Source organism: Jaculus jaculus, chromosome 8, assembly GCF_020740685.1.
Source record: "Jaculus jaculus isolate mJacJac1 chromosome 8, mJacJac1.mat.Y.cur, whole genome shotgun sequence".
In the NCBI taxonomy this organism is placed as follows: Eukaryota; Metazoa; Chordata; class Mammalia; order Rodentia; family Dipodidae; genus Jaculus; species Jaculus jaculus.
In genome coordinates, this window is record NC_059109.1 from 5,066,490 (window position 1) to 5,082,666 (window position 16,177).

Genomic DNA, 16,177 nt, shown 5'->3' on the forward strand with positions numbered 1-16,177 from the left:
GCCCGGCTTTCATGGTGATTTTTGGAACACAATCTAGTATTTCTCCTTCCATGTTCAACTACTTTTAGAGGCCCGGCTGCACACCACAACAGCAGCTGCAGCAACAGCCTTTGCTCAGACAGAACCAAGCTGCAGGCCCGCGTGTGGGGGATGCTGCACGTAAACTCCATCTTCATCAACTTCCCTTTCCTATTCCGCGCGGAAGGTGATGGTGGGGGAACTTCGCCTCCCCTCCGCACCTCCCACCGCCTCTCCAAGTCCTTCTCCTAGGCGGGAAAACAGATCAACTCCGTGACCTTGGGAGTGCCCCTGGCAGCCACGTTGGTCAACGCGATGCTAAGTTTTGCAGCCCGGCCACTCCCAAGGATGCATGCAGACAGGTCGGGTCGGAGCCTGTGGCGCTCATCGGCGTTGGGGAAAAGTTAACAGCGACGCTGTTGTTTTGATTAAACCGGCGGGAGTGAGGGGCCCGTGCGTGAATCACGGGTGGGGGAGGGAGCGTCGGTAAACCGACGACAACGCCGCAGCGGGCGCGCCAACCCCGCGGGCGCCAGGAGCCCGGGGCTCGGGCCGCCGCGTAGCCCCGCCCCCTCCTCCTCCCCCCGCCCACCTGCCGGAACGGCCCGCGCGCGCGCTCCCAGCAACCGCGTTTCCTCGCAGCGTTCGTAGCCGTCACGTCATGGCGTCCGCCGCCTCTTATTGGACGAGCCCCCGCGGTCACGTGACGCCGGGGACGGCGTATAAATACGGCCGAGGGGAAGGCGGTGGTCCGCCATTTCGTGGACGCCGTAGTGGATAAAGAGAGCGGCCTGTAGGGTGGGAGGGAGAAAAAGAAAAGAAAACAAAAAACAACCAAGTGGAGCCCGAGGGGCGCGGCGGCTAGGCCTCGTCGGAGCCTGTGTGGATTCGAAGGGTGTCGGTGTCGGGAACCCGAGGATCTCGGTAAGAGGCCGGCGGCGGCGGCGGCGGAGCGCGGGCGCGCGGCGTCGAGGTGGGGCCGCGCTCTATGGCGGCGCTCGGCCGGGAGACAAAGGAGGCGCCGCCGCCATCTTGTGACGTTCGGCCCGGGGCGGTGGCGGCGGGACCTGTGGGCTCTCTCGGGGCGGCTCGGGAGCCTGGGAGTCAGGGGCTTCATCCCCTCACTGCTTGTGGGGTGGGCCGGGGGCCCGGGGTGCAGGGGGTGGCGCTTCCCTTCGCCGAACTACCTCCACGTCGCGGCCTTGCCATTTTATGGCGCCTTTTTTTTTTTTCTAGCACCATTTTTTCCTTTGGCGTAGCCTCTGCAAAATTTTATCTGGTCTTGCTCAAGAAAATCACTAGTCGACGCTAATTAAACCTTTCAGTCTATGCTAAACGGCTTACGTACTCAAGTGTTTTTTTTTAACGCTTTTTGAAAACAGCTTTAGTCCCTTTTAATGAAATCGATGAGTTTAGTTGCACTGTTACACAATCTGATTCCTGTTAACAGGTGTGAAATTGAGTGAGTTTTATTTATTTATTTTTCTTTAACCGAATGTTTGGATCTCGAGGAATAAGTACTAGTGGTGTCATAGCAAATAGGATGTACCTGGGACTGGATTATTTTGTTTTTGTTGTTTTTCGAGGTAGATTATCGTTCTAGTTCAGACTGACCTGAAATTCACTATGCATTCTCGGGGTGGCCTCGAATTGATCTTCCACCCCTGCCTCCAAAGTGTTGGGATTAAAAGCATGCGCCACCACGCCGGTCTTCCAGTGTTTGATTTTTAAAAAATTACATAATCTTAGTCACAAGAACCCTTAAGCAGAAAAACGGAATAGGTTTTTATTCATTATCAAAATGTGACTTAAAGTTGAATGTTGCTACTCAAAGATTTTTTCCCAAGCCATGGTGTCACTTTAGCCCAGGCTGGCCTGAACCCTACCTACCTCAGCATCCCACGTACTGGGATTAAAGGTGTGCCTCACCACACCTGGCTAGCTAATTTACTCTTGTGTAACCACTCTTGATTTTTTTTGAGATAGGCACTCACTCTAGCCCAGTATTAGTCTAAGGGTGGCCTTGAACTCATGGCGATCCTCCTATCTCTGCCTCCTCTGTGCCGGGATCCTTGTGCATGCTGAGCCTTGCCTCTGTAGTGGAGCTACATCCCAGTCTTAAGATTATCCCGCTCCAGTAAGGTTTTGCTCTAGCCTTTGCTGACCTGGAATTTACTATGTAGTCTCAGGCTGGTCTTGAACTCCCAGCGATCCTCCTACCTCTGCCTCCTGAGTGCTGGGATTACGGTTAGGCAAGGTGTGTTTTAAAGTGCATGATAGCAGTCTTTTTTCCAGCATGACCTCATAACTGATGATCTTCTACCCAAGTCTCCCTAGTGGAGTACTAGGGTCTTTGGCATCCACGGCTATGCTTTTGACAGTAGATTTTAGTATTCCACCACGGGCAGCTTCTGAAGTTGACACTTGGCTTTCACTTGAGGAATTTTCGTTGCATCAGAATGTCCTAAATTTATTTAATGTTGTGATAGTGGTGTTCAAGCTGTAAAGAAAGTTGGAGATGAGATGAGAATCTCACTGGAGCAGTGGCTGGCCCCAAACTTGTGGTCTTCCTGCCTCCACCTAAGAGCTTTGTGATTACAGATATGCACCCCCTCCCCCTATCCAAGCCAAAGGAAGCTTTAAGTAAAAAATTTGAGCCTTTTTTTTTTTTTTTTTTGGAGGTAGGGCCTCACTGTAGCTCAGGCTGACCTGGAATACACTATGTAGTCCTGGAACTCATGGCGATACTCCTACTTTGCCTCCCCAGTAGAGTGCTGGGACTAAAGGCCTGCACTACCACGCCTGGCTTGGGGCTTTTTTTTTTTTAAGCTAGTTAAGTTTTGAGCTGGGTGTGGTGCTCACCTTTAATCCCAGTACTAATGCTAAGTAAGGTAAAAGGGTTTACAGTTAGTTCTTGGTCAATCTGGGCTAGAGCAAGATCCTGCTTCATGAAAAATGCAGCTAGTTAGGTTTTTGCTTGTGGAGGCATTTGTTTATCACAAGTTGTAGGTACAACTATGGTGGCATAACTTTTCTACTCAGCTGATTTCTTTCATGCCATCTGTTGTGTGATGCTAGAGAGGAAGGAAAGTAGAAGAATGGTCCAAATAGTTGTCTTTTTGGAAAAAATGAGCAGAAGATGGGGGTCAGAAAGTGGGCAGCCTTGAGGCCTTCAGCTGCTGCGAGTGCATACTGTCTTGTGCATCTGGCTTACATTGGGTCTGGGGAATCGAACCTGGGTCCTTAGACTACCGCAGGCCTTAACTGCTAAATCATCTCTCCAGCCCCAAATAGTTGCCTTTATGCCCTGTTTACTTGGAGGAGGTAGAGGGGAAAACTCTGTCATTTGGTTGTTACATTTAATTTAACCTCACTCATATTCTATAAGCAAACCAGAAGTTCAAGGTTGGCATGAGTCTTAGAAAAATCAGCAAGGTGGTAAGGGAGCAAAGTAATGGATTTGCAGCATTGAAACCTTTGTCTTTTGGATTGTTTCTGAAGGAGGCTATCCTTTTTTGAGATGGTCTTTGAAAGTTAACTGAAGTAACAGGTGAAAATTGTAAGAAGTCTGCTGTGATAATTGATCTTTCATTATTTTTCTCACTTCCAAGGAGACATTTTCTTTGCTTGTTTTCCTCTGTGTCATGAGTAAAAAGGACAAGATGGGTGTGCTGTAGGAGCATTTAATACACAGCTGGTTGGGTTATTTTGGGGCCTTGCTAAGCTTGAACCCTGGGCTTTGTGCATATTACATAAACTGGATCACTGAGCCAGCAGTATTACATGTATCCCAGTATGGCTTTGAAGTTTTTTCCTTTTTTGATGATAGATACATATATCTTCAGAATTTTAGTGTTGGCATGATAATAAATTATAGAGTATTTGGTAGGAAAACCTGATTAGTAGTCTGATTGAATTCTGTATTAATAGAAATTTACTGTAAGGACTGTTGTGGTACAAAAGATAATCTGAGATTTTAGACTAGAAATATGAACAATTAAAAAGGAGGTTCCAGAAATCAGCTGGCATTTAGACAATAGGATAGAAAAGTTAACACTTCCAAGATGTCATTCTGCACCCATGGTTAAATTTTTTGTCCTACCTCCCATCCCGAGTGCTGGGGTTTTGGGTTTGCACCCGGACCTGTTGAATGTGGAGCTGGGGATCAAACCCAGAACTTCCACATGTACACTACCCAGGCATTCTGCCAAGCGAGTCACATCTGCAGATTTAGGATCTGTTTTTAACTGTGGACTAAATTAATATTGTCACCTTTTTTTGTTACAGAAATGCATCGTGATTCTTGTCCGTTGGACTGCAAGGTGTATGTAGGTAATCTTGGAAACAATGGCAACAAGACTGAATTGGAACGGGCTTTTGGCTATTATGGACCACTCCGAAGTGTGTGGGTTGCTAGAAACCCTCCCGGCTTTGCTTTTGTTGAATTTGAGGATCCCCGAGATGCAGCTGATGCTGTCCGCGAGCTAGATGGAAGGTAATTTTATGATTAATATATATTAAATAGTAAACAGGTTGCTTTAATTTTTTTTTTTTTTTTTTTTTTGCGAGTGGAAGAGGCAGAATGGGCATGCTGGGGCCTCTAATCACTGCAAACACTCCAAATGCATGTGTGACCTTGTGCATGTGACTTATGTGGGTCCTGGGGAATCAAGCTTGGGTCCTTAGGCTTTGCCAGCAATCATCTTAACTGCTAAGCTATCTCTCCAACCCTTTAAAGTAATTTATAGGATATGGCTCTTCCAGTTTTTTCAAGGCAGAATCTCTAGGCTCAGGGTGACCTGCAGCTCACTTTGTTCAAACTCAGTGAGCCACCTCTGCCTCCCCAGTGCTGGGATTTTAAAGGTGTACACCACCACTGCAGTGGACTGTACCCTTTTTTTTCTAGGTAGGATGACCTGGAATTCACTCTGTAGTCTCAGGGTGGCCTCAAAGGTGTGCCACCAGTCTGCTTGTGCTATTTTTATCTATTTGGTAGCAACAGAAAGGCAGATAGAGGGAAAGAGAATGGGTGCACAGGACCTCCAGCCACTGCAAACGAACTCCAGACACGTGCGCATCTGGCTAACATGGGTCCCGGGAAATTGAGCCTTGAACCAAGGTCCTTAGGCTTCACAGGCAAGTGCTTAACCACTAAGCCATCTCCCCAGCTCTTTTTTTAAAACCAATCATAGAAGTGTGAATGCAAGTTACTGTCTCTGGTGTTCTAACTGGGTAACACCAGGATGAGATCCTGACCTCCCTTCTGACATTTGAAAATGACTTATTTTTTGAGTTTGTGATTCAGGGAAAGCTGAACCTCTGGATTTAGGAAGTAGCGTCAAGCCAGGGGTGATTGCATGCCTTTAATACCATCACTTGGGAGGCAGAGGTAAGAGGCTCACTGAGTTTGAGGTCACACTGAGACTACATAGTGAATTCCAGGTAAGCCTGGGCTACAGGGAGACCCTATCTCAATAAAAAGGAATTAGTCAGGAGGATCAAAAGTTCAAGGCCAGTTTCCCTTACTTCAAGGCAAACACAGGAATGAGTTAACTGTTACAAAGATTTCCATGGTCCACTTCTTTTGAGTAATTATATCAATATGGTAGCATATTTATATACATGACTGAACAAGCAATATGAAGTCAACTGTCATTTTCTACTATTCTGAGCTGTGATTTCATTACAATTACTGTGTAATGAAGGGGAGACAAAGCCAGAATGACCCTGTGGATTCCGGGGCAACTATATTGGGACCTACCTCCAAGAGAACAAGTTGTAATGGCAATACAGGAAGTCCAATATTTAATGTTTGATTGAACAATGCTTGTACTATTTAAAAACAAACTCAGTCCTTTTTTTTTTGTTATGATAGTATAAGTGTCTTTATTTAAAGAGTAAAAGTGTATGCAAAAATCCTTCCTTTTACAAAAGATTTCCCCCCCCCGGAATAAGTGAAATATTGAAGTATTAATATTTTTAAGTCCGTTAGATCTGAAGACATTGAGCTAGTCAAAAGCTTTCACAATTATGAATTTTGCATTTTTGTGCTATTCCAAAGACAGTCTAGTTCTTTATAAAAGGCAGTAGCATAAAATGATAAATGCAGAAAATGACCTCACCAAAATGTTTTGAAGGTGCAACCCTTTAAAAGAAATATTATCTCACTCCTTTTTTTTAAAGAGTCTTACTCCCCAGACTACCTCAAGCTCCAGGGTGCTGGGATTAGCCACCAAGCCTAGCCTTTACGCTCCACCTTGGAGACATTCTCTCTTGTGGCAAACTTGCTGTCAGAATAGCTGGGCCACAATTCTCCTGGCTCCACCTCTTGTTGTCTAGGCAAATTGGGATCCCTGGTGTGTATGCCATTTTGTATCCTGCTTTAATGGGTGCTGGGGAATTGAACCTCAGTCAACAGGCTTTGTAAACAAGCCCCCTTTTAACCACTGAACTATCTCCTTGGTTGTCATTTATTGGTTTTCGGAGGCGTAGGGTCTTGCTGTAGACCAGGCTGAACTGGAATTCACTATGTAGCTTCAGGGTGGCCTTGAATGTACAGCAATTCTCTTACCTCTGCCTCCCAAGTGTGCATCACTATGCCTGGTTTAATTAAGGCTTTATTTTTGGTTTTATTGAATCAGGGTCTCAAGTAGCCCAGGCTGGTCTTGAAGCTGTTGATGACATTGAATTTTTGCTAATTCTGCCTCTCCCTCCCAAGTGCTATCGAATTATAGGTGTACATCATTTGCCGTGGTTATGCCATGCTGAGTTGAACCCAGGGTTACATGCTTGCCTGATAAGCATTCTACCAATTGAGCTACAGACAGGAAAGCTTCATTCCTTTTTTGGGGAAGAACACTGTCTTCTTTAATTTTTTTTTTTTCTGTTTATGTGAGGACAGAGAGAGAATATGAGAATGAGGGCACGCCAGGGCCTCCAGCCACTGCAAATGAACTCCAGATGCAAGTGCCCCCCTTGTGCATCTGGCTAAAATGGGACCTGGGTAATTGAGCCTTGAACTAGGGTCCTTAGGCTTCTCAGGCAAGCGTTTAACCGCTAAGCTATCTCTCCAGCCCAAGAACACTGTCTTATGTAGCCTAGGCTTCTGCTTCCACCTCCCAGCTTTTGGGATTGCAGTCTTGTGCCACCAGACTGGCTCTCAACAATTGGTAAAATAAAGATGGCTTCTTAAATTGGGTCTTTTGCCCTATGATAATAAAGTTTGAGGGTTGACTCCTGGTAGCAACTGCTGTTAAGACCAACCTGAGAAACTCTGAGACTTTCAAAAATCTCATATTGGTAAATTGCATTTGACATAAAACTGGTAATCAAAATGTCCTTTTTTAATTTTTTTAAAAATTAGTTATTTTGTTGTAGTGGTTTCGTTGTTAAAATTATTTGTCATAGGCATGGTGGCTTATGCCTTAAACCCCTAGTACTTGGGATGCACAGGTAGGGTCGATCACTGAGTTCTAGAGAGACTACATAGTGAATTTTGGATCAACCTGGGCTAGAGTGAGACCCTACCTCAAAAATAGCAACAAACAAAAAATTATGTACTTAGCCCTAGGCCGGCCTGCCACTGCTGTGTAGGGTGTTGATCTGGATTTCAGGCATGGTCATTCCTGGTGATGCTAGCCACGGAGGCCTCTGTCCATTTAGCCACATGGCCAGCTCAGCTTCTTTTGAGACAAAGGCTGCTTGTGTGTGTGGCTCAGGCTGGAACTGGGAAAGGAAAGAAAACTTGGTATTGAAAGCTCTACAGATCATGTTCTTTGCCAAATAGAAAACATCCATTTAATACATGTCCCTAGAATTTAATGCCTTCAATTTCTTCTCTCAGAACACTATGTGGCTGCCGTGTGAGAGTGGAACTGTCGAATGGTGAAAAAAGAAGTCGAAATCGTGGCCCACCTCCCTCTTGGGGTCGTCGTCCTCGAGATGATTACCGTAGGAGGAGTCCTCCACCTCGGCGCAGGTACTTGAGAGCACGTTTTAGAGGTATTGGAATAATGGAGTAGCTAGTAGGAGCAGGTATTTCTCCTAAAGTTTGTTGGTGGGTTTTAACTTTGAAGAATCGGAGATGTCTTCAAAAAGTTTGGGTGTAGTTTGGGGTATGTGAGTTGTGCTGAGTGTTGGCTTTTGTCTGTAGGTACTGTTCATGTTGGTAGTCAGTAACTTCTGTCTTGGATCTATCTTCTAGTTCATCTTCTAGTTGCATCTTTCCAAGTCTTCCCTTTTACTTCAGCTTAGGCCTTTTTCCATTTCTTGACTCCATAATGACAAACATTACATTCAACTCTAGCTCTTCACAAAATGTGTTTTTCTACTAGCACAATTGTAATTTATCACAGGCACCTGTTTAATGTTACAACTGGTAAAGTTGAAATCACTGACCAATAAATGGGGCTAAAAAAGTATTCCCAGTCATCTGTTCTTGAATCCCAAATAGGAGAGAATTCAGTTTTTTTATAATTGCAAATGGCATCATTCTTGGACCAGGCAGTATTGCTTGGATGCTAACTCCTCTTCTCCTCAAGCCTCCAAAATAGTCTCTGTAGGACTGAATTTACCTCCTACAGGTGAGTGAAGTCCTAGGAGAAAGGAGTTCAAAATCTTGCCCCTTTTGCTATTTTGAAAACAACACACTGTTGCCCATCTTAATAAAGAGTATTGTTAGCTAATAGATGGTTGTACTGATGGCTTGTTTTTTTCATTTTTTTTGTGCTTTTTGGGTCCATCTATTAATAAAAATGAACCCCGTTACAGAGTCACCATCATGTCTCTTCTCACCACCCTCTGAATCTGCATTAGCCAGTCAACTAGCCCTTTCAGCGTCATGTGACCAGCGCGCCCCATTCAGCTTGGCTGGTGTCGTTTCACATGACCCAGGCTGGCCAGTCGTCAGGTTGCACCGCCCTTTGGTTCCCGAGCATGCTGTTTTCTCTCAGCCTTCTCTCCAACCTTAACCAAATCGGCAGCAGCCACCTCGACCGCCCACACATTCCTGGCCAATCAGCTCAGCTGTTTATTTACCAAATGTCTTCACAACAACTACAGCAGCAGCCTTCGGCTAACAAAAAAGCAGGAAAAATCCACAACACCCCCTTCGCCAACCAACTAAATCCAACGCAACATCTGGCAAAACCTTTTCAGCAAATTCTTCCTGGCCGTCAGTCCGGCAGCCTCACCTCACCATTTCTAGCTTGTTGAAACCCAAAACTAGTAAGTTTTTCCTGCTTATACAGTTTACTGCTGGTTAAAATAAGGAGTAAGCGGCTTAAAGTAATTTTTTTCTGGATCAAAGGCTGGCTGTGCATAATTGAATGGTAACGTACATATATATTGCTTGAAAAAACTTTTAAGGGTGATAGGGAACTCATAATGTAACTAGACCTTCAAAGTGGAACTTATTTGCATGTGTGAGATGCCAAACTAAAAATTTTAATATCTAACAGATTTTGGCTTTTCTTCCTAGCAAAAATTGTTGAATCCTATCACCTTTAAATGGTTTTACTAACAGTTTTCAAAATTTAAAAAAATTGGGGGTGAAGTTTGGGCCAAGCTAAGGTAATTTTGATAAGTCTAAACACACTCTTAAATGTGACGATCACAAAAGCAGTTCTAATGTAGCACTAAATGGCATCAGTATTGACACCTACCGCATTTTCACAGAATTACACTATCCACCTGGTACTTAAGTCTTGATGTGGACTTACGGGTTTGCATGGGTTCCAAATACTGCTTTATGGCGCTGGTTTTGGAACTACTTGTGGGTCTACATTTTGGCGTGGTGTTTGGGTAGTGGAGTAAGTTTGACATGAAGTTGTGCATTGGACAGACCTGCTGTGAAGCATTCTTTGTTAAATGAATCCATGGTTGGAATACCTGCTTTTCACTTGAGCTTTTTGTTCCTTAATCCTTCTGTACCTTTTTTTTCTTGTCTCTTTTTTTTGGACGATGGGTGCCAGTTCTTCGGCACATTCACTGGGCCCAACAGTGAAATTGAAAAGTTGGGAATTGCCTCACGCCATAAATACTAATTGACAGTTAGTCTAATTTTGCCGTTTCTGCTTTTAGATCTCCAAGGAGGAGAAGCTTCTCTCGCAGCCGGAGCAGGTAAATCTCCATTTTGGTGCCATGGCAGTCTGATTCTTAGCAGCTATTTTCCAAATGGTTTGGTTAATGCAAGTAGTTCCTGATTTGTGCTATATAGTCAGTGATGTCGGATGAGCTTAAGGTTGCTTTTTTAAAGACAGTATTCCTGTAAGGTATTGACATAACCAAAATGTCCTAACATTCTTTCTATTTGGTTTAGGTCCCTTTCCAGAGATAGGAGAAGAGAGAGATCACTGTCTCGGGAGAGAAATCACAAGCCGTCTCGATCCTTCTCTAGGTCTCGAAGGTAAGATTCCTAACAATGTGAGCTAGCTAGACCTTGTGTACGTGACACACGGAGGTCTGTGTAATAAGCTGTAGCTTTTTTTGATATGCTACTGTCACCTGATTACACATTTTTATTTTGGACTTTTTTTTTTTTTTTTTTTTTAGCCGATCTAGGTCAAATGAAAGAAAATAGAAGACCAGTTTGCAACACAAGTGGTGTACAGGAAATAACTTCATTTGACAGGAGTATGTACAGAAAATTCAAGTTTTGTTTGAGACTTCATAGGCTTGGTGCATTTTTAAGATGTTTTAGCTGTTCAGATTTGTCTTTCTCTTGGAACAGTGACACATGTAACAATGTCATTCTCTATGGTTTGAAATGGATCATATGAGGCATGTAATACCAAGAATTGTTACTTTACAATGTTCCCTTAAGCAAGATTGAATTTGCTTGGAATTTTAGTTTTTCATAGTCTGAAATAAACCTAAATCCTGCCCAGCTAAAGTGTGACATGTTAATGTTGTAGAACAAAACTGGCAGAAATTAAACAGATGTAGGCTCTTCCGTGGCTGGAATAGTGTGCAGCTGCATATAAGTTTTTACCAGCTGCCGTGAACATAGGCCAACAGGTAAAGAGAAAAAGGCTGCGCCATTCATGAAAGTAGAGGTGGTGGGAAAATCCCAACTGGGCAGAGGTTCCCTAGTTGGTGTAGAATCTGAAAAACTTAAAAGAATGTTTACCTTGGTCTGGGTCCTAAGTTCTGTATGTGATCACTATATACATTTGTAACATTTGAAAATTTCAAAATACCAATGTCTGTCAGTTTAAGGGTACATTGTAGAGCTCAACTATTGAGTTACTGTGCAAGATTTTTTTTCATGCTGTCATTTGTCATGTTTGTGAGAATCCTTGGGATTAAAGTTTTGGTTACAAATTGTTGTTTAACTTGAAAGCCTGTTTTTCCTTGCAAATTTCGTATCTGTGAGCTTGGTACCAAGTCCAGGTATAACATTCCTATTGGAAGCCATACTTATATTTTCTTGTAAAGTGCTTTTGAATTAATAAAATATTAGCATAATTGTGTAACAGTCAGTTGAAACCACTGTTAAACCATTGGAAGGCAGTTTGTTACACAATTCTTTGTAAGAAAGACAACTGAGAGATACTGTGGATTACTGAAGAGACTTGCTTGTCACCTAAGTGGTTGTTAGCAGTTACCATTTTTTTCCTAAGGAGTTTAAGCCAGTTTTCAGGATCCATGTGATACCTAGTGACTAACACTTAAAGTGTAAGCACCAACTTTGGTATATTGTAACTCGAAGTAAATCGCCCATAAAAAGGCTATTTAGCATGAAAACATTCCACAAAGTTTTAAAACTTGCTTCCATTTTATAATTTGAGATGTTGCATGGGAATTCCAAACGATCCATCATGATGTACAAGTCACAATATGGTCAAATGTAATGGGTGCACAGTTGACAATGAAGGCATGCATAACCTTCCTCTTAAAAATTTAGAGGAGTTGTGATAACAGATTTTTTGTGCAATTAGATTAAATCATAATGCAACAGTCTTGTGGCTTAATTCTTGAATGTTCTCTTCCAAGATTTTTTTTTTGATTATCCTGTACTGACATTTTTAAATGAGAGATAAGTTGTTGCACTGAGTTGAGTCTATAAGGGTGAATTAAGAAGTAAGTTTGAGAATAGCTTTTAGTGCTAGTGGTACAACTGTTTACTTTTCATGTTAATTGCAGCAAGAGAGACTTGGTGTTCAGAACATTGAGTATGGGCCTTTAACTTTGCACCTTTCTTGACCCCTGATAATGTGCTGGGAGCTCTGGATTAGAGCTCTTTGGCCTTAGGTGTGTGATTTCCTGCTGGGAACAAGCCCAGATACCAAAAAATGTTCTACAGAATTAGTATTCCAGTTAGCATGACTTTGGGCCACTATATATGTATAGTGGCCTCCCCCGCCCCCCAATTTTTTTTTTCTCGGGTAGGGTCTCAAGACACACTAGCCCAGGCTGACCTGGAATTCACTATGTTGTCTCATTCATGGTGGCCTTGAACTCAGTGATCCTCCTACCTGCCTCCCAAGTGCTGGGATTAAAGGTGTGCACCACCATGCCTGGTTTGGGCCACTATTTTGCTCACTTAATTTTTGAGCCCTAGCTCAAATTTTTTTATGGCTTGTAGAAAATTAAGAATATATAAATGGTTAAAAATATAGATTATGGCTATTATGAAATTCTAAGGGCACATGTAATTTCTGAAATTGATCACATTAGCCATTTGTGTTCATTCATCTTCTGGTCGAATATAATGCTGAAAATTGATACCACCTTGATCTGTGGTGTAATGACTACAGGTGTTGGCTAGGAATCAGAATTTGGGTGATAAATAGTTGAGGATTAGTTTTTCAGTGGTTTGATTTGTGAAATTCTGTCAGGTCTTAAGAATTCCATGTTTTAAGCACAAAGTTGAAAACAATTTATAAATTAGCTAGAGACACTCGAGAGAGATACATACGTATCTTTTATTCACCAGTTAACATACAGATGCTTAGACCATGTGATCTGTAGATGGCATCTCCACCCTGTTGAACCTGCAGACTATAGTGGTTCACAATCAGGCAGATACGATAGTAGTACAAGTAGGTAGGTGTCCCACCTGTTTCACTGTGGTATAGTGCTGCCAAGTTGGGAATGATGTTGATCACAGGTCTTTTCTATACACAACCAGATTACAGAGGGACCTAGCACTGTCAGTTTGGAAGAGTTGATGGTTATGAACGTCCGTGGTTACATGAGAACTACTGGTAGTACTTTGTCTAAATGTGCTTTTATTTTCAGAATCCTGAGCGGGATTTAGTTGTCAGATCTGGTTGGTATATATCTCTTCCAGTTGTATATTTTTGTACTGCCAGACTGTTGCCTTCTGGTTTTCCTTTTCCTTTTTCTTTTTTTTCTTTAAGTATATGAGAGATTTTTTATAATTAAAGACAATGAAGAAAAAACTGGGTTGGAGTATATTTTTATCTATCTAAACAATCCGGTAATGTTTATATGCTTACACTAATTCTTATCCTGCCTTATAAAGGATTGATTGAAGCAGCCTGTAACACCCTGGATGTTCTGAGAGAAGGGGGTCATTAAAGCTTGTTTTGATAAGCCTAGTATAGCTGCCTTATTCCTGCAGCATTTCCTATTGTAGATTGCAAAATAACTAGATCAGGCAAGTACCTCAATCCCTGAGCCATTTCTCCATCCACAGAATTCCTAGTTCAAATACATTGAAAACGTATCTACTGCATTCTCTTGGTACCTGGTGTTTACAATAGCCAAAAACATTGAAAATTGTTTTATTACAGAAGTCTTGAATGACTATAGTAAATATAATAAAGCTTTAGTGGCTTTGCTATAATTGAGCACAATTTGAGCAAATGAAAATTGAGCCACCCAGTGCACATGTCTGGCCTTGCACACTTGTGTCACTGTGCCTCTGGTTTACGTGGTTCCTTCAGCTTTGCAGGCAAATGCCTTAACCACTAAGCCATTTCTCCAGCCCATGTGTTAGCATTTTTAAAAATATTTTTTGAGAGAGGCAAGGAGGTAGAGAGAATGGGGTGTATCTGTGCTTCCAGCCACTGCAAATGAACTCCAGACACATGCTCCACCTTGTTCATCTGGCTTATGTGGGTCCTGGGGAATAAAACCAAGGTCCTTTGGCTTTGCAGGCAAGCACCTTAACCGCAAAGTCATCTCTCCAGCTCTTTGCCTACATCAGCCTTTGGATTAAGGGTTTAAAGTTGGAAAGACATTAGCCGTTTCTTGGGATTGGGGATCTTACAGAGTTGAAAGCCAAATTGTTCTGGGTGGATCTTGTGGAGAACACAGGTAATTAAAATGGAGTACAATTTCAGTTTATGGGTTTTTGAGGTAGGGTCTAGCTCTTACCGTAGGCTGACCTTGTAGTCCCAGGCTGACCTGTAACTCAATGCCTTCCATCTCTGCCTTTGCCTCCCAAGTACTGTGAATACAGTGTATGCCACTATGCCATGCTCGGGTTTACAGCATATTTTCATTTCAAAGGTGGCTGGTTCACTCACTCAACAGAAGTACAAATTCACTTCAGCATGTGTTGCAGTCAGTTTCACAATGCTGTCAGAAATCACCTGACCAAGAGCAGATTATGGGAATAAAGGGTTTTGGTTTACAGACTCAAGGGGAAGCTCAATGATGGCATGAGCAGAGGGTGGACATCACCCCCTGGCCAACATAAAGTGGACGATAACAGAAGAGTGCCAAACACCAGGAAGGGAACACTGGCTATAATACCCATAACACCTCAAACAATACACTGTCCTGGTTTCAAAGTTGCTGTCAGCTAGCATGGAGAACACCTAAGTTTATGGGGTACATCTGAATCCAACACATTCCACCCCGACCCCCGTATACTGATAACCATCCATGATGTAAAATGCAATGCATTCAGCCTAAGAGTCCACATAGTTTTGTCAGTCTTAATGAACAAACATACCTATAACTCAAGGTCTTTTAGCTAAGCCATACAAAAAACATCATAATGAGCCAGGCATGGTAATGCACACCTTCAATCCCAACACTTGGGAGGCAGAGGTAGGTAGAACACCGTGAGTTCAAAGCACCCTGAGACTACATGGTGAATTGCAGACCAGCCTGGACTGGAGACCCTACTTACTTCAAAGAAAAGAAAAGAAAACCATAAGGACACTGAATAAGCACTGTAAAAGATGGCATTGGGTATAGGAAAGAAATATTCAAACAATAGAAGATTGAAACAGCAAACATCAAACTATATCTTCAAGTCCAACAATTCTAGTCAATGACAAATCTCCAAGTCATTCATGTAATTTATATATGTGTGTGTGTGTGAATATGTGAATATTTTTCCCCAGGCAAGGTCACACTCGAGCTCTGGCTGACCTGGAATTCACTAGTCTCAGGGTGGCCTCAAACTCAGCAATCCTACCTCTGCCTCCCAGGTGTTGGGATTAAAGGTGTGCGCCACCACACCTGGCCACCCTGCTTTTTTCCTGTGTTTCTTACACTCCATAATATTAGGTGGGGTGCCAGTTGTTTAATCTGCGGGGGGGGAGGGGGCGGGGTGGTTAAGCAGACAAGAACAGGACACTTGAGCACTTAAGCCCCTTCAAAAGTACCGTTGAATCCAGGCAGAGGTAAGTGCTCACTGAGTTCGAGGCCAGCCTGAGACCACATGGGGAATTCCAGGACAGCCTGGCCTCCAGCAAAACTACATAGAAATCCACCCCCAATTTACTTGGCTTGTAAGAGGGTTTTCAGGGCTTCTTGCCACTGCATTTGAACTCTGGATGCATCTGGCTTTACATAGGTACTGGGCAATTGAATTTAGCAAGTGTCTTTAACCACTGAGCAATCTCTCCAGCACCCTCCTTCCTTCCCCTTAAACTTTCTCCTTTACCCCACCATACTTGGTTTATGTGGTGCTGAGGGTTGGACCCAGGACCAGCATGCTAGCCCAGCCATAATGGGCATTTTGTAGATGAGGAAACTGATGAGGGCTGGAGGGACAGCCTAATGGTTATGGCTCTTGGTAACAATTTATGACTCCTGTGTGTTCAATTGTCCAAAAAAAGTAGGTTTCCATATGCCTTATTTATATCTTAGATTTTGATTAGCCCTCCCTCCACCTCTCTTCCTCTGACCTTACTTAGGCCTTAGGTATATATGATACCATCGTACTAAGTCC

General features: G+C 43.1%; 1 protein-coding gene across 1 annotated transcript; it reads left to right on the forward strand.

The window, feature by feature from the left end:
* The first annotated feature begins 767 nt into the window (after positions 1-767).
* Positions 768-11,978, forward strand: Srsf3 (serine and arginine rich splicing factor 3). Its single transcript, XM_004649542.2, has 6 exons — positions 768-942; positions 4,306-4,513; positions 7,862-7,996; positions 10,099-10,137; positions 10,337-10,423; positions 10,570-11,978. Exons 2-6 carry the CDS (start codon positions 4,308-4,310, stop codon positions 10,595-10,597), a joined length of 495 nt encoding a protein of 164 aa, XP_004649599.1. The 5' UTR covers positions 768-942; positions 4,306-4,307; the 3' UTR covers positions 10,598-11,978.
* The last annotated feature ends 4,199 nt before the right edge of the window (positions 11,979-16,177 follow it).